This window comes from Dromiciops gliroides, chromosome 3 (genome assembly GCF_019393635.1).
Source record: "Dromiciops gliroides isolate mDroGli1 chromosome 3, mDroGli1.pri, whole genome shotgun sequence".
In the NCBI taxonomy this organism is placed as follows: Eukaryota; Metazoa; Chordata; class Mammalia; order Microbiotheria; family Microbiotheriidae; genus Dromiciops; species Dromiciops gliroides.
Window position 1 is genome coordinate 322,736,302 of NC_057863.1, and position 24,422 is coordinate 322,760,723.

The window sequence follows — 24,422 nt, forward strand, 5'->3', positions numbered from 1 at the left end:
AGTGATGTGAACTTGGACAAGTTCCTTCATCTTTCTGGACCTCATTTTCCTCATCTGTAAAATGAGGGATTGGTTCTTGGTGGTTTCTAAGTTCCCGTGAAGCTCTCCAACCCCAGTAAAAGGCTGGAATTAGTCATTCATTCATTCATTCATTCATTCATTCATTCACTAAATTCCTTGGATTTGTATTAATACTTCCTCTTCCCCATAGTGCCTTCAACAACATCCTCAGTAACCTTGGTCATGTACTTCTGGGCTTCCTCTTCCTCCTCATAGTCTTGCGCAGGGACATCCTGCACCGAAGATCACTGGAAGCTAAAGACATCTTTGCAATGGTAATGGGCCAATGCCTAAATTGGAGTTGGGCTGGTTGGGAGGATCAAAAGATCAAGGATAGGGAATGGCTAAAGGAAGAACATCATGTTTTATAGACCCATTACAGTGTGGAATGAATATAGACAGATCAGTGATTATGAGTATTTTTCTCTTGACCACATTTCTCTTCTTTTAGGAGTATGGGATTCCCAAACACTTTGGTCTTTTCTACGCTATGGGCATCGCTCTGATGATGGAAGGAGTACTCAGTGCTTGCTACCATGTCTGCCCTAATTACTCCAACTTCCAATTTGGTAATCAGAATTTGTAACAACTACATAAAATGTAATTCTAGGAAAGCTAGCATAGGACCATGAAAAGGAGCACTAGAATCACTTTTTAAAAAATAATGTCTTTTTTATGGGTTACCTGTCACTGGAATTATGAAATGAAGTTAATCCATTTGGTCCATCAGTGCATATGTATACATATATTCAGATATATGTATATATTTACATATGGGTATTTATATGTGGGTATACATACATGCATATCTAAATATATATACATATGTATTGATGGACCAAATGGATTAACTGCATTTCATAATTCCAGTGACAGGTAACCCATAAAAAAGATACACTCACACACACACACACAAATACATATGTGTATGGATATATATATATATATACATATATACATACATACATCTTAGCCAAGAATTAAAGTAGATATTAAACTGGCTCACATTTCAGAAATCATTCATTTCTTTGGATGGCCAATCCCCAAGCTGCATCTTCTTAACAACACTATTTTCCCAGTGATGCCATGTAACTGCACACCCTGGAATATCTTGATCTCAGAAGAATAAAAATTGTAGGTGAACTAAAGGGAAATCAAAAGATACATGGTGGGTGTAAGCAGAATATTACCCTTGAAGACCTATAAGTGAGAGGTGCCATAAAAGTTATCATTGGGACAGCTAGGTGGTACAGTGGATAAAGCACCAGCCCTGGATTCCGGAGGACCTGAGTTCAAATCCAGCCTCAAACACTTGACACTTACTAGCTGTGTGACTTAACCCTCATTGCCCCACAAAAAAAAGGTTATCATCAAAGGCAAATATGACCTGGAAAGGAAGTTGACCCTTCTGTGAGAATATGGGATAACAGATACACAGTACAAGTGCTATACTGGTCAATCCATGAAATATTAAAAGAGACACAGAAAGAATTCTAGCACATTGTCACAGTGCCTGGTATATAGTAGGTGCTTAATAAATGTTGATTGATTGACATTTAGAATATCCTCTATCAAAAGTCACAAACAAGGGGCGGGTAGGTGGCGCAGTGGATGAAGCACCAGCCCTGGATTCAGGAGGACCTGAGTTCACATCTGGCCTCAGACACTTGACACTTACTAGCTGTGTGACCCTGGGCAAGTCACTTAACCCCAATTGTCTCACCAAAAAAAAAAAAAAGTCACAAACAAGAATTACATGGTTTGAGTAGCTCTGGGGGAACTGTAGTCTGCATCTGTGGAGGTCAAACCCACCAATAAAATCATGGATCTGCCAAAAGATTTAATTCTGTTTCTTCAATGATGAAAGAACCTAAAAACAAATACTAAAGGAGCATCCTTGTTCTGTGTAGCTGTTTCTCCTAGTCTCTATTTGCATCCTCTGAGAGAGCACTAAACAAATACTGTGGGTTCTGCTAATTGACTCTTCTGGTTCATTAGCATGAATTAAATGCTAGGATAGAAGCCAGGGTATGAATCAGGAAGTACCTTGAAAAAGTTACCTTTAAACTTTAAAGGGCTGTATGATGGAAGTAGGATTAATGATTTGGTCCTTGGCCATGATCTGGGTGTTAACCAGAAGTACTATGAAATTTCTCTACCATTTCTATAAGTTACTACCCACCCCTTTGGCATATGGTTGGCCTTATATGTGGGTAATAGCCTCTGGATGGGATTTAAAGAAATGCCAAGAAGAACCCTGAACTCCCAAAATATCTCCCACATACCACCTGAAATTCATTTCACTTTCATATCCTGCCTGAAATTTAACTATTAGAGATTCATTCTTTTAGATTAATAAAAACTCATTTTAAATGCAAATAGAATTCCAAACTATAATAGTCATACAAAAAATACTCTAAATCACTAATAGAGAAGTACAAATTAAAACAACTCCAAGTTTTCACCACACATCCATCAAGTTGGTAAAGTTGACAAAAAAGAAATAGGATAAATACTACAGGAAGATAGGTACATTAATGTACTATTAGTAGAACTATGAGTTGGTCCAGCCATTCTGGAAAGCAATTTGGAACTATGCCCAAAAAGTTATTAATCTGTGCATACCATTTTATGTGAAACCACTACTAGGTTTATACCCAAAGAAATCAAAGAAAGAGGAAAAGGACCCATGTATACAAAAAACAATTTTGGGGGGGGGGGCGAGGCAATGAGGGTTAAGTGACTTGCCCAGGGTCACACAGCTAGTGTCACGTGTCTGAGGCTGGATTTGAACTCAGGTTCTCCTGAATCCAGGACCAGTGCTTTATCCACTGCACCACGTAGCTGCCCTTACAAAAACATTTATAACGGCTCTTTTTAGGGTAGCGAAGAATTAGAAACCTAGAGGGTATCCATCAATTGGGGAATGGCTGAATAAATTATGGGATATTAATCAGATGGAATACTATCGTGCTGTAAGAAATAATGAAAGGGATAGTTTCAAAGAAACCTGGGAAGATTTGTATGAAAGGATGTAGAGAGAAGTAAAGACTTAAAACTTTGAAAGACTTAAGAACTCTGATCAACATAATGACCAACCATGATTCCAGAACTCATGATGAAACATGCTGCCCACATCTGAACATAGAGATGATAGACTCAGTGTGCATGTTGAAATACATATATATTCTGGACATGGCCAATGCTGAAATTTGTTTTTAATGGTTTTTTTTTCTCTATTTTCCAATGATAGGAGTGAAAAAATTAATTAAAAATAAATGAAAACATACCTGGAGAGAAATAGTATTAAATGGGCATGACAAATTATTCTTATTTCATTGTGAATTAGTTTAGCTGAGATGTGCCCCCTAAAGGAATTGGGAATTTTTTGTTGGACCAGAGAAAAGAATAAGTTATGATGGAGAAGGAAGTATCATTTGAAATATAAGGATCAGTCAGGAAGACAGAAGTGGGGATGGGGCAGACGGTACCTCTGATAAGCCAAAGCATACCATGAAGATGCCAGGTGGTGCCCAAGGGGGTCTAAGGGAGAGGCAACCCAGAGGTAGGCGAGTAATGAAGAAAGAAGTCAGAAGATAAGTCACTGTGTGAATAAGTACTGTCTGCCTCGCTTTGTTTCCCCAGACACCTCCTTCATGTACATGATTGCGGGACTCTGCATGCTGAAGCTCTATCAGACCCGCCACCCTGACATCAATGCCAGTGCCTATTCTGCCTATGCATCTTTTGCTGTGGTCATCTGTCTTACTGTCCTTGGAGTGGTATGTCTGCTTTTATCTCATTTTTGGAAAAGGGGGATCATTAGGACCAGGGTGAAATGGAGATTTGCACACAGATCAGAGGAACTGGACCAGGAATTCTAATTCCGACTCTAATCAGAAGATGTATTACTTTAGTCAAGTCATTTATCTTTCTGGACTTCAGTTTCCTCAACTGTAAAATAAGAGAGTTGTACTAGACAGATCACAGATTTATGGTTGAAAAGTATCTTAGAGATCATCTTGCCCAACTCCTTTTTATAGATGAAGAAATTTAGGCCCAGAGGAGTTAAATGATCTCACCAAGGTCACACTGGAAGGAAGTAGGACAGTTTTGTTTTTAAGCCTAAATCCAATGTTATTTCTACTTTTTTGCCATTCAATGATCCCTAAGTCACCCTAAGAGTCATCATCAACCTGCTTTTAAGCTTTGTACAAGTCTCCAAGATTCTGTCATGTGGGATTCTCCATGACCCCATTTGGGGTTTTCTTGGCAAAGATACTGGAATGGTTTGCAATTTCCTTCTCCAGCTCATTTTACAAATGAGGAAAGTGAGGAAACAAGGTTAATTGACTTTATTGTGTTAGAGTTCTAATTTTGTCCTCAACATATCCTTTACAAATGAGAGGAACAGGATTATTTTCTTTATTTTACAGATTGAAAGGAAAAGCACAGGAGTTAAGAGAATTTACTCAAGGCCACTCAGAAGTGTTGTGGCCTACATCTCAAAGCTCAGGTTTCCTTGTAGCTCTGCATCTGTGAGACCCTGATTTGGTGGTCACTGGATAAGTTTATCCATTCTCTGCTCCATGACCTTCTTCTAAAGTTTTATTGGTGCTTTTTTGTTTTTTACACTAGTTATTTCTTTCCCAATGTATGGAACCCAAGCCTTATTAAAAAAAAAAAAAGTCATTCCAACAAAATCAATTGGCAAAAACAATGACTTCTCCCAGCATTCTCTCAGCTTGTCACAGTCTGCACTCCATAGTGTTCTACCTTTTTCCGGAGAGGACGAAAGTATCTCATCCTCTGGTCTCCAGGACTGAAACTGGTCAATGAATGTTTAAGTGACTTGGCCAAGATCATACAGGAAATAGTCATGACACCTCTTAGTTTTGTTTTCATTCATATTATTCTGGTCATCCACAAAGTCTGAATCCCATGCCTCTTTTTCGCTTGGAGGTGACCCTGGGTTCTCAAAGGCTATGCCAGCAAAGAGTAAGCTCTAGAAGGTTCTACCATGTTATAAAAGCTTCTGCCGATAGACTAAATCTGTTTTCTAAGGAGTAACCTAGCTAAAGACAGAGTCTCATCACCAGTTGACTGGTCACTTCGTAGTGAATTCTTAGGCCATGGAAACCCAGGAAACAAAGACAAATACAAAATGGCCTTCAGACCTGCATGACGCACTTCTACTTCTGCAGCAAAATGGAAAAGGAGGCAAAGGGAGCTAAGAATCACACTGATTTTAAAAGAGCTATAAATTTTAACTCAGCTCTTGGTATTGTAAATGTGAGATCCTTATCTAATGACTAACCATTCAGCTACCAAATTCATCTCCCTCTGAGATTACCTCCCATTTGCCCCGTATATATTTTATATGTGTGTGTGTGTGTGTGTATTTGTTTGCATGTAGTGTCCCCCATTAAAATTTTAGTTCCTTTAGAGCAGGGACCATGTTTTTGCCTTTCGTTTTATCATCTATGTTTGCTTAGCACAGTCAGTACTGAGCATACAGTAAGAGGTTAATAAATGCTTGTCGATGAGGATGTTGGAGAAGCTATATTATCTTTTTATTTATTTTTTTATTGTGTTTTTTTTTTTTAATGAGGCAATTGGGGTTAAGTGACTTGCCCACGGTCACACAGCTAGTAAGTGTTAAGTGTCTGAGGCCGGATTTGAACTCAGGTCCTCCTGAATCCAGGGCCAGTGCTCTATCCACTGCGCCACCTAGCCACCCCTATATTATCTTTTTAAAAAAAACCAGTTTTTTGTTGTTGTTGTTTTGTTTTTTCTACGGGGCAATGAGGGTTAAGTGACTTGCCCAGGGTCACACAGCTAGTAAGTGTCAGGTGTCTGAGGCCAGATTTGAACTCAAGTCCTCCTGAATCCAGGGCTGGTGCTTTATCCACTGTGCCACCTAGCTGCCCCGAGAAGCTGTATTATCAATCTTGAAAATCTTAGTAAAGATAAAACCCGAAGAAAGAAGGAAATTTTAACTAAATGGAATGATGACTCTTAGGTACTCCTTGGAGAAAGAAAAGGGGCAGGGAGGGGGAATTGACAGAGTTTATTGTATCATTTGCCCAAATACAACAAACAAATATTTTTTCCTGGGATTATTAGGCATCTCATATTGCAATGCTTATAATTGTAGCTTGTACACTAACATCAGTTTCAGAGGATGAACGGTTAAAGAGATTCTATTACAAACTTGTTAACAACTTCCAAATTAAGTCAATAGGCACTTTAATACTTCATATCTTCATTGAAATAGTGAGAATAGATAAGGATGGCATGAGAAATATTTCAGAAAGCATTGATCAAGGGGGCAGCTAGGTGGCACAGTAGATAAAGCACCGGCTCTAGATTCAGGAGGAACTGAGTTCAAATCCGGACTCAGACACTTGACACTTACTAGCTGTGTGACCCTGGGTAAGTCACTTAACCCTCATTGCTCCACCAAAAAAAAAAAAAAGCATTGATCAGGAAGAAGGAATGAGAAAGGTCAAAGACTTATAGAAGCTTCACATCCCTATGTCATGACTACTTTATTCAAGAAAAATTAGTACGTGCTAGATATGACAAGCACTAAATAACATAAATATGAAGTGATTATATTTTAACAGACTGGAAAAACTCATTCACTTTTGGTGTGAGAATCATTCTTAAATCAGCCATCTTTGTACAGCCAAATCACCATCTTGTTAGAGAAAATATCAGAATTAAAATAGAGCTAGAAGAAACAATGATGATTAGAAGATATGATATGCAATTGAAACAACTCCAACCTGACTTATTTAAACAAGTAAGCGATACCAGAAATGGATAATGGATAGTATCAAAGACACTGATTCCAATTAAAATAATTTTATGCAGAAGTTTAACTGACATAAATCAAGTGCCATAACAAGGAGAATCAAAACATCCTAAAAATCAGCTTAGTCTGAAAACATTTGAGCCGTTTGCCAAGAAGAGAGATGGCAGCCAAAAGCAACCTGGTTTCAGAAGATAAACTTGTTTGCAAATCTTTTAAGGAAGGATGATGGAAGTTTTTAAGCAGTATTGCTTCAAAGAGCAAAGAAAGAGCAGAGAAAAGTAGTGGAGAGTAAATCAGTTAAGAGAAAGCCTGGCAAGAGACCCAACTAAGTAACACCATCTTAAGGGCATTTAAGGATGAAAAGGAAAGGAAGACAATTAAAAAAAAAGAGAGAAATTGAAAAAATACAAAGGTTTCATAACAGGTTTCACCATCAAGTATAATGACTACAGTTGGATTTTAATATCATATTACAAGTGAAATAGATGGGGACAGCTAGGTGGGGCAGTGGATAAAGCACCAGCCCTGGATTCAGAAGGACCTGAGTTCAAATCCGGTCTCAGACACTTAACACTTAATAGCTATGTGACCCTGGGAAAGTCACATAACCCTCATTACCCCACAAAAAAAAAAAGTGAAGTAGAAACCACACTAAAGATAACAAGATGGGGAAATAAACCAAATCAGAACATATATAGAGGAGATTCATGCTGGAGGTGATACAATTTTGAGGGAATTAAGGGATTGATTTACAAAGTATATGAAAGTTGTTATGGTAGTTGTAGTTGTTGTCAACTGTATGAAAGTAGAAATGATACCAAGGGAGAAGGGGGAAAATTCTCGCTTTAATAATACCAACAACAACAAAAAAGATAACCAAAGAACATTAACAACTGTGGATCTCTGTACCTATTTTCCTATCTATACAAAATTGTAATGAGACTCATGCCCCTACCACATCAAGAACATCCTCAATGAGGATATTGATAAGAACAAGCAGATTTTTGCAAATAATATTCTACAGTGGACCACATGTTTACCATCACACAGCTGACTAAAAGATGTAGAGAATATAAGCTCCCACTGTGCTTATTTTTAGTTTATGATTTTATTTTTCAAAGCTTTGATTTAGAATAAACAACATAAAATATATCATCAGGGAATTCTGTGATAGAAAAAGAATATGGTTTGGTCATATGGTGAGAGCAAGATATGACAGCTAGACAACCAGAGATATACACTGGTATCTTCATGCTGTTAGGAGTAAGCCTTTAGGGGCAGCTAGCTGTGTGACCCTGGGCAAATCACTTAACCCTCATTGCCCCACCCAAAAAAAGAAGAAGAAAAGAAGAAGAAGAAAAAAGAAAGAGGAAAGAAGAAGAGAAAGCCTTCAATACATTGGATGAACCCCATGTGGCAAACGTGTGGGAGCATGTGTAAAAGAGTCACACAGTGTGGGCAGGTATGGATGGGTTTTAATTGGCACCATTGTAGGGAATATTGAAATTGATGAGATCACAGATGTCTTGAATATTGGAGCCATTGTGTAGTAACCCTAGTTATACTAACTTGTTTCAGCTCATTCAAACATCAGCCAAAGTTTCTCAGAATTCCTCATGTTTTCAGTTCCTTACTGTCCCATAGCAGGGCAGCTGGGTGGTGCAGTGGATAGAGCATTGGGCTTCAGGAAGATCTATCTTCATGAGTTAAAATCTAGCCTCAGACACTTATTAATTGTGTGAACCTGGGTATGGCACTAACCCTGTTTGCCTCAGTTCCTGATCTGGAAAATGAGCTGGAGAAGGAAATGGCAAACCTCTCTAGTATCTTAGCAAAGAAAACCCCAAAATGGAGTCAGAAAGAGTCAGCCATGACTGAAATGACTCACCAACAACATGGTACCACAGCATTCTATCGCATTCAAATATCATACTTTATTTAGCCATTTCTTAATTGATGGTAATCTACCTTGATTTCAGTTGTTTACTGTCACAAAATGTGCTATTACAAATATTTTACTATTTTAAGGGCCTTTTTTTCCCTGTCAGAGACCTCTTTGCAGTCTAAAGTGGGGGCATCTCAAGGGGTCAAAGAGTTCTGATTGGCTTCTTTGGGAAAAACCTGAAACTCAGATAGAGATGACTTCCCTTTTCATTTACAGTTGTTTGGAAAAAATGACATATGGTTCTGGGTTATTTTCTCTGCAATCCACATTCTGGCATCCCTTGCTCTTAGCACACAGATCTACTACATGGGTCGCTTCAAAATAGGTAAGTCATTTCTCTCTTTCCTACAGAAATGAATGTTTCCATTTATCTGACACCTCATTCATTTATACCAAGTGAAAGCATAATTGGAACTAATTAACAAATTCAATGAACTAGCCCTGTCTTGTAATATGATAGCTTATATCCTCTTCAGGATTTGGGGCATCAAGATGGTGGCTTTCTGTTACACATGGATGTTTATATTTCACAAGTGTATTTGAATTTTATCAGTTCTTCTTTAAATCAGTGGTCTCCCAATTTTTTTGATGGTACATCCTTTTTAGTAAAAATTTTTATGCGTGTATATCTATGTATACACAAATATATACATATAAACCTATATGTAGATGTATGTGCCCATTTGCATATATATATTTGCTTATTTGTATTCTACATGCATTATATACATGTACTGCTCTACTATTCATTATGTACATTTGAAGGCTAGTTCTAAGTTCAGTTTATTTTATACTTGATTTTAATGGTTGTCATAGTTTAAAAAGGGACTTCATGAGACACATAGATCCCAAGAAATGCATTGTCAGCTGACTTAATAAATCACAATACTCATTTCAATCCCATCCATCAATTATGCACAGATTTTTACTGAAGTTCAACTAATAAATTTCCATTTTCCCAGTTTATTCTTTGCAACTAATCAGATGGTGTTGCATTTTTATATTTTTAACAAATGGGTTCAGAATCCACTGAATGTTTTCATTTGGAAAAAAATTTAGGCATTTTAGAAAACGATATTTCTGTGTTTCTTAAGTCTACAGATATGAGAGCTTTTATAGGTGGCACACTTATATAATTCTCAGCTACTTAGAAAGAAGCAATCAAAGATCCAGGAGGCCGGGGTGCTCAGTAGTCTTGGAGGCTACAGAGAGGTTAGGAAGGAAGAGGACTGAGAAAAGGCCATCAGATTTAGTAGTTAAGAAATCACTGGTAATTTTGAAGTGAGCAATTTCAGTGGAGTGAGGAGGCAAGGATAAGAAAGAGTTTGAGAACCCAAGATAATGGAAGGATAAGTAGTGCCCTTGACAGAAATAGAGAACTTTGGAGGGGAGGGGAGGGGAGTTTAGAGAGAAAAATGACATAATAAAGTCTGTGATCCAGATTGAAGCCCATCTAAGTCTGTCCATCTTGTGTGGCTCACTTTTTCCCCACCAAAAATAAAAAAGCCAGGTGAGATATGACACTATCTGCCTTTGAATACAGATCCTTGTCCAATCCACAGATTCCTACTGTAGCCACAAGGTAAAATGAGGGGCAGGGTAGGCATATTGTAAGGATTTTCCCAATAAACATCTGCACACTTGCTTTGGGTGCCTAGGTGGTAGTGCACACTGAGAGGCCAATACTGGACACAGAAGGGGAGGGAGGGTTGGAATTTACACCACTATGGGTGGCCAGCTTAAGACTGTAGGGAAGTTACTCACAATAATGGATAAAGGTGGTTGTATACTTTCATTGGAAATAAGGCCTACTCATGGTTTGCACCACACTCTGGTAAGTAGTTCACAGCTCTCTCTTTGCAGACCACTGCTTTAAAGCCCTGAGAATCAAGCTTAGGAAACAGGTTTTGTGTCAGTGGTTCTGTTCCCTACAGAAACCCCTATTCAATCAAAAGAATCAATTGCTTAAATTAAGTAATTTTGTCCCCAGCCAGCATACAGACAGCCTTTAACTTTAATCTCCATCTCACCTACAAAGCTGTCCCTCAGAGGTTGATGTTGTCACTGGAGGTACTTGGTATATAGTCAACCTGTTTGCTGGGATAGATCCAAACCATTTAGGCAGGGAGCTGATCTGTTTCCCAATTCTCACCTCCAAGACATTTTGTTATGTGGCAGGCACCTTTGTCTCATGTGTACTCCTGTACAAGTGAATTCCCCCACCCTTTAATATAGGGTGCAATGGAACTACTTATATCAGGACCACACCCCGTTTGGCCAAATATTACTCACTTTTATTATCACGGGGTTTTCCCAAATGGATAAAGATTTGGAAAAGTGTAAAAAGGAAAATCTGAGTGTCTTGCAGCACAGCACTGACTTCATCTGAATTCAGTCCAAGGCCAAAAAGAGGTTGATTGGGTCATAGTTATTAGGCAAATCTAGCCTCCTGCCTTATTTTGTAACTTACTTAGCTTTATGTTCTGTCCCTTGAAAACCCTCTGGGTAGGTACTCAAAATGTGAACAAGCAGAGCATAAGGACAGAGAAAATAATAGGTTGGAAGTTTCTTAAATGGGACATGAAGATGTGTGGCCTTCCATGGAAAGTACCACTAGGTCTCTTCATTCACAACCAACATATTGCATTGGCAATGGACTGCAAGGACCACTCGTGAGAACATATGTATCATTTGAGTTTATATAAATGAGAGAACTGGGAGACAGGTCTTTATTCATTCCAAGGAAGCAACAAACTCTGAGTGCTTTATGTAGTCCAATGTGTCAACCTGGACACACTCTTACAAACCATTTTTTTCTTTCCTCAACTGCTTCCCCCTGATTCAGATGTGTCTGACACAGGTAATGATAAGATGTTCTCTCTTCTTGGGGTTCTTAGAAAACATTTGTAATAAAAGTGTCCCTGCTTTTGCCATTATCAATGTTTTTGAATGCACTTTGGGGTGGGTTTGGTGGGGATGAATATCTGCCTAGTGCACTTGAGACAGACAGACAGAAATGGAAGGAGGGAGGGAGAGAGAGAAGGAGAGAGAAGTGGGGAGAGAGGGGGAGAGAGAGAAGGAGAGAGAGGGAGAGAGGAAGGGGGAAAAAGGAGAGAGAAAAGGAGAGAAAAGAGAGAGACAGAGAGACAGAGAGAAACTGTTGCTGAAAGGACAGTACTGAGCCTGAGGTGTGCTGTGTGTACCACTTCTGTGTTTGTTCTGCTATTCTTGTTTTCATTCCAAAGACCACTTTTATAGGATCACAGATTTAGAGGTAGAAGAAACCTTGCAAATCATATAGCCCAACCGGATCATTTTACAAATGAGGAAACTGAAACCTAGCGGTGAAATATTACTTATCCAAGGTTATGGAGGTGCTCCACCACCAAATCCAATGCGCTTTCCATCACACCATGCTGTTGCTCATTAGTGTTAATATACTTGGGATTTGACCCAAGTCTGATGCATTTTGCATGCTGCTGCTTAAATGCAGCTCTGGATCAGTGTTGAATGCTAAGGCTAGGCTGCAGAGATGCATGAGGGGCAGATTTGGGGCAAGAGCTTTAAAGAGGCATTGAATGGCGGGGGCAGTTAGGTGGCACAGTGGATAAAGCACCAGACCTGGATTCAAGAGGACCTGAGTTCAAATCCAGCATCAGACACTTGACATTTACTAGCTGTGTGACCCTGGGCAAGTCACTTAACCCTCATTGCCCCATCCGCCCCCCCCCAAAAGAGACATTGAATGGATAGCTCTGGAATATCGCCCACTCCTTTCCAAAAGAGACTGTGATTCCTGCCTTAAGAGGAGCCTGAGAACAGCAGTGAGGCTGATTGTTCTTTCTTCCATTCCCTGAAAAGTTTACTGGACTACAATGATATCTATCTGTCTCCTATTGCTGGTCTAGGAATATGCTTTTGGTTCAGAACAAAAAGTTACTAACCTGAACATTCTTTTTTTTTTTTTTTTTTGCGGGGCAATGGGGGTTAAGTGACTTGCCCAGGGTCACACAGCTAGTAAGTGTCAAGTGTCTGAGGACGGATTTGAACTCAGGTACTCCTGAATCCAGGGCCGGTGCTTTATCCACTGCGCCACCTAGCCGCCCCACCATAACCCGAACATTCTTAAGGGGTGAGGAGTGCCTCATACTTAACACCCACCAGCTTGGCTCCTTTCCACCAAATGCAGGTCCCACAAAAGACCATCAGAACTAGCTAATGGAGACTAAAGTCATTTATCCAAGCAGATAGCCAACAAAAAATGGAAAAGTTCTACAGATTATAATACACCAAAAACAAAGAAGAGCAAATGAACTCTTTGCTGAAAGATGAGATCTCAGCCCAAACCAAGACTTACCCAAGGGGACATTCTTCAAAGTTTCTAGAAAGGCCAGATGGAAATCAGGGATGTGTGAGGATCTTGGCTCCCTCTATCCAGATATCTGGGGTCAGTCTCAAAGTGAACCTGTTGCTACAAATGTCCTCTCAACTAGAGCTCCTACACCCACTCTACCATCACACAGGCACATCCCCTCTACCAATCCTGTCACACCTTAAGCTGCTCCATCAACAGTGCACCAAGCTTGGGTGAAGGCCTGTTTACTCTGCTGTATAACATTCCAAGCAGCCAGATGTTATCATTATCTACACCAAGGCCATTCTTGAGTTATGGTCCCTCAAGTCTTTTTTTTTTTTTATCCTAGTTGGCAAACTCTATTTCCCATCCACTTCTGATCTGCATCTCCTGGATACTTTAGCTGTTTGGTCCCAGCATGATCCTCTAGAGATGGCTCTGGTCCATATGATGCCAATAAAATGATTGGAAATGAGAAAATAAGGCCATTTCAGTCAGCTGTGGGGAAGCTATGCCAAGGAACCAAACTTAGCATTTGAATTCAATCTCTGGCCAAATTGGTTCAGTCAACTAAATTGACAAATTTTCTAGTAGAACAGAGTTTTATTCCCATCCAGCCTTATAATTAATACTTTCTCTAGCTCTGCAAGGGCAGCTACGTGGCGTGGTAGATACAAAGCTGGGCCTGGAGTCAGGAAGACTCATCTTCCCCGAGTTCAAATCTGGCCTCAAATGCTTACTAGCTGTGTTAGGGTGAAGTGACTTGCCCAGAATCATATAGCTAGTAAGTGTCTGAGGTAAAATTTGAACTCAGGTACTCCTAATTCCAGGGTCAGTGCTCTATCCACTGTGCTACCTAGCTACCCCATATAGCTTACATTTGGCCTCTGTCTGGGCTTTCCCAAATGTAAATAACAGACCTAGGTTTCCCATAAAGGCACTCAAGATACCTTTATTTCATCCTACAGAAAATTCAGGAGGAAAAAGAGAAAGAAATCACAGAGCCCATGAACAAATTCTGAAAGCATATGAGGCACTCACCACATCAGCACCTCCTAGAGATCAACTGCCCTGAGTCACCGATAACCACGCTGCTCTAGGTGCTACTGCCACAGCAGCTCAGGACCCAAAGTTCCATCTCTGTTTTGCTGTGCCCTAGGAATGCTATCAGGATAACCCTTTGATGTGGCAACGAATCCTTCCCCACAGAGTCCTACATAGTCCTCCCATCACCCTATGGGCTAAACACTTCATGGAAGACAGACACCCCACGGGGGATACACAAGCAATCCCCATCTCATTGGACCTGCAATTCCTGAGTAACCCACAGTAATGGAGAAGGGCAGTGAGGTCCAGATTCCCTGTTCATCCACCGCCTCATAGTCTTAGTCTTCACCCGCAAGGGTCAGTTAGAGGTGCCCTTACTCCTTTAAGAAGCATGATGCTGTTAAAGTCTTCCTCTAGGGGCAGCTAGGTGGCGCAGTGGATAGAGCACCAGCCGTGGAGTCAGGAGGACTTGAGTTCAAATATGACCTCAGACACTTGACACTTACTAGCTGTGTGACTCTGGGGAAGTCACTTAACCCCAATTGCCTCACCCAAAAAGAAAAGAAAGAAAGAAAGAAAGAAAGAAAGAAAGAAAGAAAGAAAGAAAGAAAGAAAGAAAGAAAGAAAGAAAGAAAGAAAGAAAGGAAGGAAGGAAGGAAGGAAGGAAGGAAGGAAGGAAGGAAGGAAGGAAGGAAGGAAGGAAGGAAGGAAGGAAGGAAGGAAGGAAGGAAGGAAGGAAGGAAGGAAGGAAGGAAGGAGGAAAGAAAGAAAGAAAGAAAGAAAGAAAGAAAGAAAGAAAGAAAGAAAGAAAGAAAGAAAGAAAGAAAGAAAGAAAGAAAGAAAGAAAGAAAGATTTTAAAAATTCTTCCTCTAGAAGGTCTGTGTCCAAGATCTCAAATTTGAAGATTCCCCAGGAGGTAGCTTAAGGGCTGGGACACCCTGTCAGACCAAGTGGGTACATACAAGTTCCCATGTCTTTCCAGTTTTTTCCCCTTCTTTCCATCTTTTTCCTTCTACATCAGACTTTATCTTTCTTTGCCTATACTCCCTCTTTCTTTTAACCTCAAGCATAAGATCCAAGGGGGAAAGCACTAGAATTGGAGTCAGAGGATCTGGGTTCAAATCTTAGCCTCTTCTATTTTCCTGTGTGTGCTCTCTGGGCCTCGGTTTCTTCTTCTGTAAAATGAGATTAGACAAGATAACTTTGTAGGTCCCATTAGGCTCTAAGTCTATTGTTGTTCAGTCATTTTAGCGGTGTCTGATTCTTCATGACCCTATTTGGGGTTTTCTTGGCAAAGATACTGAAGTGGTTTGCCCATTTTCTTCTTCAGCTTATATTACAGATGAGGAAACAGAGGCAAACAAGGTCACACAGCTAGTAAATTTCTGAGGTCAGATTTAAACTCAAAGAAGAGTCTTCCTGACTTCAGACCTGGCACCCTATCTACTGCACCACCTAGCTGCCCATCTAAGTCTATGAAACTACAAAACCTGTTTTCAATTAAAACCAGTTGTCTAGTAAGTTTAGGTTTTTTCTACATGATCTGTAGAGTTTTCTACACTTATGTGAGTAAACTCTTACCAAGAACAATGACCGCTGTAAGAAATATAGGTTAAAATATCTCCTATGCCAACTAAGGGAAAAGTACTTTTTAAAGATTGGCATGAGAACAAGGCCAGGTTTATGGATTAAGGGAGAAGGTTCCCCATCCCCTTCCTGCAATTAAAAGACCACCAGCTAAAGTAAACTAAAAATGACGTGGAGTCAGCATAAAGGAAACAGCTGGACAGGCCATCTTGTGCCTTGGCTACCTCCTGTTTGCAAGTGATAGCTGATAAAGGAAATTCCCCTCTCTTCTCTTTGGTCTTTTATGCTGCACAATATATGATGCTCTGATTTGTCTTATCTAAGGGGCGGCCTTGCTCTATGCCACACCAGCCCAGTGACTAGGTGTTTTATTTTAACCAAGCTCTCTGAAATCCCTGCTGTGGGCATGGTGCTGTTTCTGATATCGTATAAGGAAGATGTCACCTTTTCCTCACAGAACCTACACAATCTAAAACATTCCCTAAGCCTGTGCCTGGTAGAAAGGTTCTCCACCATCAGCTCTGCCGTTGGGGGTCATAACTCATTGCCTGAGCAAGTGCTACTTTTGGACAGTGACTCTTTGCGCGTCCTCTTGTCGTTAGCAGATTTGGGAATTTTCCGCCGGATTGCAATGGTATTCTACACTGACTGTTTCCACCAGTGTAGCCGACCGCTGTACATGGTAGGTGGAGTCTCCATGCCCCCTGGACTTAACACCAGCAAGTATAGCATCAACCACCTGAAGAGAGGGAAGGAGAGAAGGTCCGTGTAGTCATGAAAGGTTTCTGATGTTATACAGCTATAGAGGACCCAGGGAGGCTGAGGTCCCAGCAACTGGGTAACTGAGCAATAGTCAGGGCTTATTGCCTATAGCTTTTTCCTCATGCTTTTTATTGTTGTTGTTTGTTGTTATTTTTAAGCCAATCAAATAAGGACTTGACAAGTCAAGTCTAAGCAATAAGCATTTATTTAGCTCCTCTTGTGTGCCAGAGACTGTGCCAAGTTTTGGGATACAAAGAAAAGCCAAAAGAGCCCCTGCCCTCAAGGAGCTTACCATCTAATAATGACAGTTCAGGGTCTGAAATTCTGCTGGATTTCACAGGATCTGTGCACAAAATTTTAGGACCAAAAAAGAGGACACAAGCAGAGCAATTGAGACTGGTGTTTGCTTTTAGGGGAGGAATAAGGAAAAGAGCATCAAAAAGACTTGCAGGCATCTTGAGATTTGGTTCATTTATGATTTGTACCCTGCCTGCTTCCCAAAAGAATCTGAGGTGGCCCACAAAGTTCACAAACCTTCATCTTTTGGAGTAAAAGATAGTAAAGGCTGTAGAGCACAAGAGGGGAAAACTCAAATCAAAATGAAAAGCATCTCCTTTAATTGAAATGTTGTTACCTCCAGGGGTTGGGGGAAAGGAAGGAAGAATTACTTCTGTAAGCCATAAATGAGTGGCCATGAAGATCATCATCCCTTGCATTTGTATCGTGCTTAACAGCTTTAAAAAGCACTTAGATCCAGGGCGGCTAGGTGGCGCAGTGGATAAAGCACTGGCCCTGGATTCAGGAGTTCCTGAGTTCAAATCCGGCCTCAGACACTTGACACGTACTGGCTGTGTGACGCTGGGCAAGTCACTTAACCCCCATTGCCTTGCAAAACAAACAAACAACACCAACAACAAGAACAAAAGCACTTAGATCCAAGATCATCTGGTGACAGGTCAAAGTTTCAGGAAATGACCTTTGCTAGAGAGATGAAGAATTGCAAATGCTAAACGTTGCATCTACTGTCAGCCATAAGCCACCGTGTTGATTGAGTTTGCTTAACTATTTTTCTGTTTTAAGGGAGGGCACATTTGGCAGGAGTTGGGGACAGGGATATTTAGAAATGACTGTGGTATAAAAACAAAAGGTATCAATAAAACTTACATTTTAATAAATATCCAGAGTGTTATGAGGCCTCTCAGTCTCCCTCCCTTCCCACACACACAAAAGACTAAACTGAGAAGGAAGAATTAGCCAAGCAAATTTGCTCTGACTATAAGATGCTGCCAAGACCTAGAGCCAACATCCAAAATACAAGTGACTGAAAGGGCCACCATGAAATTAGAAAACAGTTAAGCGTATTCTGGAGCATATAGTGCTCTCTAGAGAGGCAGAATGTAATGGTAGACACAAAGCTGGCCTGAGAGTCAGGATGTTGAAGTCCTGCCTTTAACACACATTAGCTGGGTGATGATCAAAAAACCACCGAATCCCTCCAAGTCCCTGATGCCTTTTTGATAGTCTATTTGTAAAGCACTTACACAATAGATGAACACTTTCTCCAGGACTCCCCATGCCAATGAAATCACAGGTCCAGACAAAGGAAAATGATCTTTAAATACTTCAGATGTATTCTGAGGTCCATTTAATAAGTTCTCAGGAAAGTCTCCATGCTGTACAGTTTACTGTTACATAATAGTGATGGCAGCTGGAGAATTTAGTACCATTTTAGATACCCATCACCCATCACACAATAACAAGGAAGCTGCAGGGGGCCACACCAGCCACCTCCCTAGTCACTGCTTGAGTTTTGTTTCTTGACCATATTTTCATCTTCACTGATGCAAATCATCTCTGTTTGGTCTAACAGAGGCTATCAAACTCAGTCTTCCCCAGTGTCAGAGATGTCACCTTGAGAATCTTGGGAAGGATCTGCTTACTTGTCTAATGCCTGTAACCAGAGATACTTTTCTTACAGCTTTGCTTTCCTTATGGTAGGGATAAAAACAGAATGATAATGAACTGATCTGATGTCCTTTTCCATCCCCCCAGGACAGAATGGTGCTGCTCATTGTTGGGAATCTTGTTAACTGGTCCTTGTAAGTAGTTGGAGAGCACCGTGGTTTTCTTATTGCTGATTGTTGTGACATTAAGCTTTGCGGACAGAACTGTTGGGACTCTGACTCTATTAAGGAAACTGAAATTAAGCAGGAAAGGACAGGTCTATGCTGGCTTGATGGAGGATGAGCTGAGTATTCTGGTATACCCAGCTCATGCTCTAATCAATGCCATTGTTCTAGAGACATAAGGGAAATATTTCAAAGAACCATGATTTAGCTGGTGTAGGCATTTCTTCTATCACTGTAGGTCTCGACTTTCTATCTTATCATGAGTTGCTGTGGCCAAAGAATATATTACCCAGTGGCCAAGCCTTTGGTGATAAGTCTCTGAACTTAGTGAAACTGAGTAACTGAAACAATGCCGAAAGTCTTTCTAACTTGACAAACCATGGCAGAGCTTGTACTCTAATGAAATAACTTTCCTGAATACACAATCACTTCCATGCCACAGCAAAGCATGACAATAGGACTTTAGTGACCTTCCCTCTAAACTACTATGTAGGAAGAGTGGTCTCTTTTGCTTGATTCTCAACATGTTATCTGATCTCTATGGCAGTCCCAATAGGTGACCACCCTGTTTAGACCTAGAGTTGTAGAAATTGTATGTGGCTTTAAAAATCTTTAGCAGCCATATTTTAAAAGGCCACATGCTATGCATATTATTCCATGAACTCTGCCTCTCTCTTTCTATATTTATGTGTGTCTCTCTCTGTATTTGTGTATATATTTCTCTATGTGTTTATGTATCTCATTTTCTACATTTGAAAGGCCCACCTCTATTTTCCCTTTGTTTCCTCTGTCTCTCCCATTCCATCCATCGTTATCTACAATCTTTCCCTGTCTCCTCTTTCTCCACTCTTTTCTCTCACCCTCACTCTATTCCTTTCATTGGCAATAATGGAACTGTAGAAATAATGGATTTTTCTTAGTTGTGTTAATTTGATTGAGTTCTATGTGCCTTGTTCTTAATTTAAAAGTAAATTAGTAGAATGGGTGTGTTTTTTAAGTCTTCCTGAAAAGAAAAGAAACATAGAAAAGTTGCTGTTTTGTGTTATGAACCTACTTGAATTTGTTCCCTTTGAAGTAGAGGCAATAATGGTGGTGAGGATAGAGTCTTGGAACCAGGAATTGAGTTTAAGTCCCACACATAATCTGAGCCCCTGAGCAATCCACTTAACTTCTTGGCAGTGTAGGCAACTTTCTGAGACTATATGTTGTAGAGAAGGGGCAGACCTCCATTGATGGAGGGAATTTCCCCACTTGGGGAATTCCCCCGACCAATGAAATCACAGATCCAGTTCCCTTCCCTATTTCTACATTTCCCAGTCTTGGTGTACAGTGACTCATGCAAGGGAATGAGGAAAACCATAATCCAGTCATTGAGAGCTTCTCTGGCAACTTAAAAGGGATCTTGGAGTCAGAGGACCTGGATTCAAATTGTGCACTTAATTCCTGTGCAACCTTAAGCAAGTCACTTAACTTCCTTGGGCCTCACCGATCTTGGCTATGAAATGATGAGATTGGACTAGAAGGTCTCTAATGTATCTTCTATCTCTATAACTAAGGTCCCATGAACTGGATTCCTGTTTGGGAGCTATATGTTTTCTGGAAGAAATTTTTCACAATGTTCTCATCTAGAGATTACCTCAGGGACAAAGTTCCTTATCCAGAGGAACTTTGTCCCTTTGGTTTCTGATGCCTCAGATACCAAAGAGATAATTCTCTAAGGATAATTGTCTTCCCTTGGCCTCTATCTACTGCCTCAGCAATCAATCATTTCAACATAAGTTCACCCTTAGGATAGCTGTTCCTGAAAAGGGTTATCCCTGAGAATCTGCCATTTTCTTGGAATGTACCAACCTAGAGGGAGAATGTGACTTTCCCAGAGACCTATTTCTTATTAATATGTACCAGTGAAAGGTCATAACCCTATAGTCTGTTGCTGCTTCCCCTTTCCTGCTACTAATACAAGTGTATCAGAGTTGTGGGTGGGTAAACCATAGTCTTCTTCTGAGTAGACAGACCAGATGGTTCTTCTAACTGAATCAAAGGGGATGATGATGGTTAGAGATGGAGACCTGTGAAACACTGGTAAATGCCTGGTAAGACTTATGCATCTTCGGGGTAGGTACCAGAGATTCCCCTGGAAATCATACTGGATGAAGTTGTCATGAACCTTGAAATTATGTTACCATAAATCTACTTTTCCCGGTCTAAAAGATTTAAGATGTCCTTGTCTTCTCCCCCTTGCATCCTTTAGTGCCCTCTTTGGACTGGTGTATCGGCCCAGGGATTTTGCTTCCTACATGTTGGGGATTTTTATCTGTAACTTGCTGCTCTACCTGGCCTTTTATATCATCATGAAGGTAAGGCTTTGTGTGAGAGCGGGGCCGACTTCTTAGGCGCCCAGCTTTCCAGGCAAAAGCTAGACTAATAACCTAGACTTTGCCACATGCCTTGACCCCTTTGCTCATTTCTCTCATCGTAGCTCCGCAGCTCTGAGAAGGTCCTCCCTATCCCGCTGTTCTGCATCATTGCCACGGCTGTGGTATGGGCAGCAGCCCTTTACTTTTTCTTCCAGAATCTTAGCAGCTGGGAGGTAAGTGAACATTTTCCTTTACAAGGAGTCATTCTCTCTCCATCTTTGTGATTAGTTCTGTTTGCTCCTGTTTTCTGTACTTTGTGTGTAAGTTGTAAAGGGGCAAATTTAGGCTTAATCTTAGGGAAAACTTCCTAACAATTCAAACTGTCCATCAGCAGAATAGACAGCCTCAGAACATAGTGAGGTTCTACTCATTGGAAGCCTTTAAGCAGAGGCTGGACCACTTGTCAGATGTATCACAATGAGAAGTCCTTTCTAGATACGCAGTGGAATAGATGGCCCCTGGAATCCCTTCCATCACTAACAGTCTGTGATTCAGGGATCTTGCCTTTTTGCCCTTTACCTTGATATTCCCCTACTCTGTTTTATGTGTTTGTTGCTATATACATTTGTCTCTGAAATTTTCAGGGAGAAAGTTCCTTTTGAATCAGAGATGTTTCATCTATATAATAATATTTTGCTGCATAGAGCACTTCACAAGAATCATCTCATTTGCTCCTCAAAACCTTCATTCAACAGTTAGGCAACACCTACTTTGTGTAATACACTGTTTACAGGTTTGGAGAGATAGAGAGATCATACCTTATAGTATGTGTATGTATGTGTGCCAGGGGAGGCGGAGGATAAGAACTCTACACAAATGACTACAAGCCCAAAACAGGCTATCATAACCACCTAAGAGAGGTACAAAATACTATGAGATCAGACAAGGGAGGATCACTGTAAGTTGAAAGCCTTTGTCGAAGGGATGGTAGTTGAGCGGGGCTTTGAAGGATGGGTAGGATTTCAACAGATGATGATGAGAGGAAGTACATTCCAGGCACTGAGAACAGCACAAACAAAGGCACAGGAAAAGGAAAGCCCAGGACACGTGTGAGGGAGGGGAAGTATTCTGAAGCATAAAGTTTGTGAGAAGGAATGATGGAAAATAAGTGCAGAAGGTTATCTCAAGCCAGACTGTGGTAAAATAACCTATATTAATATATCAACCTATATTATATAGAATATGGGGAACTACTTAACTATTTTGAGAGTGAGATGACCAGAGATAGATAGGAGTACAGAAAGGACAAGGAAGCTATATTAAACCCATTAAAATAATTTGGGGGGAAAAAACAAAAACCAAAAAAAAATTAAAAGTTAAAAAGTTTTTTTAAAATAATAATTCGGGGGCAGCTAGGTGGCACAGTGGATAAAACACTAGCCCTGGATTCAGGAGGACCTGAGTTCAAATCCAGCCTCAGACACTTGACACTTACTAGCTGTATGACACTGGGCAAGTCACTTAACCCTCATTGCCCTGCAAAAAGAAATTATAAAATAAAAATAAAACAAATAATTCAGGGGAATGATAGTAAGAGTGGGAGTGAGAATGGTAAAGTAGTCATGGATATGAAAAGGTTCATAGAAGTAGAATAATAACAATATAGTTGTATCTAATATTTATAGAACATTTTAAGGTTTACAAAGCTCTCTACATAACTATAGAGATAGATCTCACCTCATTTGACCTTCACAACAATCTTGTAAAGTAGATTCTGTTATTATTCTCCATTTTATAGATGAAGAAATTAAAGATGAAAGAGATTATGTGACATGCCCAAGATCACATAGCTAGTAATTATGTGAGGCAGATTTGAATTCTACTCTTCAGATTCTAAGCCAGCACTCCATTTAATACAGCAGAGGTGGGGGCAGCTAGGTGGTGCAGTGGATAGAGCACCAGCCCTGGAGTCAGGAGGACCTGAGTTCAAATCCAGCCTCAGACACTTAACACTTACTAGCTGTGTGACCCTGGGCAAGTCACTTAACCCCAATTGCCTCACTAAATTAAAAAAAAACATAATTAGGATAACCCGATCTCATAAAAAGGAAATGGATCTAACTCTAAAGGAAGTATTAAAGTGGGGGGTGGGGGTGGGGGAATCCCAGTCTTGATGGATTCTCCTGATGGAGAATTCTATCAAATTTTTAGAAAACAGTATCATATTTCAAAATTATTCTCCAAAACTGAGAAAGAAAGCACCCAACCATAATCATTTTATTAGACAATTATAGTCCTAAACCAGGCAAACACAGAAGAAAACTATAGGTCAATATCACTAATGAACATGGACTAAAAATTTTTAAATAAAGTGCTGTCAAACTACAGTGATTTACCTAAGAAATAAGTGGAATTTGTGCCAGGGATGCAAGGATAGCCCAACATTAGGAAAACAATCAACATAATTATATTAAAAACCAAGACATCTAAAAACCACATGATCAACTCAATAGATGCAGAAAAAAAAAACTAATCTAAGTATAGCACTCTTTTATGCTAAAAACCCTTACAAAGTAGAGGCATAAAGGGATTTTTTAAAATATTATTTAAAACATCTATCTAAAATTAAAAGTAACCATCATTTGTAATGGGGTTATACTAGAAACTTTTCCAATAAATGTAAGAGTGAAGCAAGAATGCCCATTCTCCCCACTAGTATTTGATATATTTCTGGAAATGCTAGCAACAGGAATAAGATAAGAGAAAGAAATAAAAGGAATAAAAATAAGTAAAGAGGAGATTAAAAATATCCCTGTTTGCTGATATGATGCTTATTTGAAAAATCCAAAGAAATCAGCAAAAAATACTAATTGAGACAATAGCTTCAGCAAAGTTGCAGGTTACAAAATAAATCCTCAAAAATCAATAACATTCCAAAGGACTATAAAGTTATGCATACCCTTTGACCCAGCAATACCACTATTAGATCTTTTCCCCAAAGAGATCATAAAAAGGGAAAAGGACCCACATATACAAAAATATTTCTAGCTGCTCTTTTTTTGGGATGGCAAGGAATTGGAAATTGAGGGGATGCCCATCAGTTGGGGAATGGCTGAACAAGTTGTGCTATATGAATGTAATGGAATACTATTGTGCTGTAAGAAACGATGAGCAGGAGGAGTTCAGAGAAATCTGGAAGGACTTACATGAACTGATGCTGAGTGAGATGAGCAGAACCAGGAGAACATTGTACATTGATCAACTGTGATAGACTTGACTCTTCTTAGCAATACAAGGGTCCAAGATAGTTCCAAAGGACTCATGATGGAAAATGCTTTCCAAATCTGGAAAAAAAGAACT

At 39.9% G+C, this 24,422-nt stretch overlaps 1 protein-coding gene across 3 annotated transcripts in view; it reads left to right on the plus strand.

Moving 5' to 3' along the window:
• The window catches only part of SIDT1 (SID1 transmembrane family member 1), a 164,125-nt gene that overhangs the window by 129,027 nt on the left and 10,676 nt on the right, over positions 1-24,422 (plus strand). For 2 of the 3 annotated variants that reach the window (XM_043994831.1, XM_043994829.1), the window contains 9 exons: positions 212-335; positions 512-629; positions 3,706-3,842; positions 9,042-9,150; positions 11,671-11,685; positions 16,417-16,496; positions 18,629-18,675; positions 20,957-21,062; positions 21,185-21,295. In XM_043994831.1, coding sequence (XP_043850766.1) covers positions 212-335; positions 512-629; positions 3,706-3,842; positions 9,042-9,150; positions 11,671-11,685; positions 16,417-16,496; positions 18,629-18,675; positions 20,957-21,062; positions 21,185-21,295 — 847 coding nt within the window. The remainder of the gene's footprint in view (positions 1-211; positions 336-511; positions 630-3,705; positions 3,843-9,041; positions 9,151-11,670; positions 11,686-16,416; positions 16,497-18,628; positions 18,676-20,956; positions 21,063-21,184; positions 21,296-24,422) is intronic. The other variant, XM_043994830.1, reaches the window with a different exon arrangement.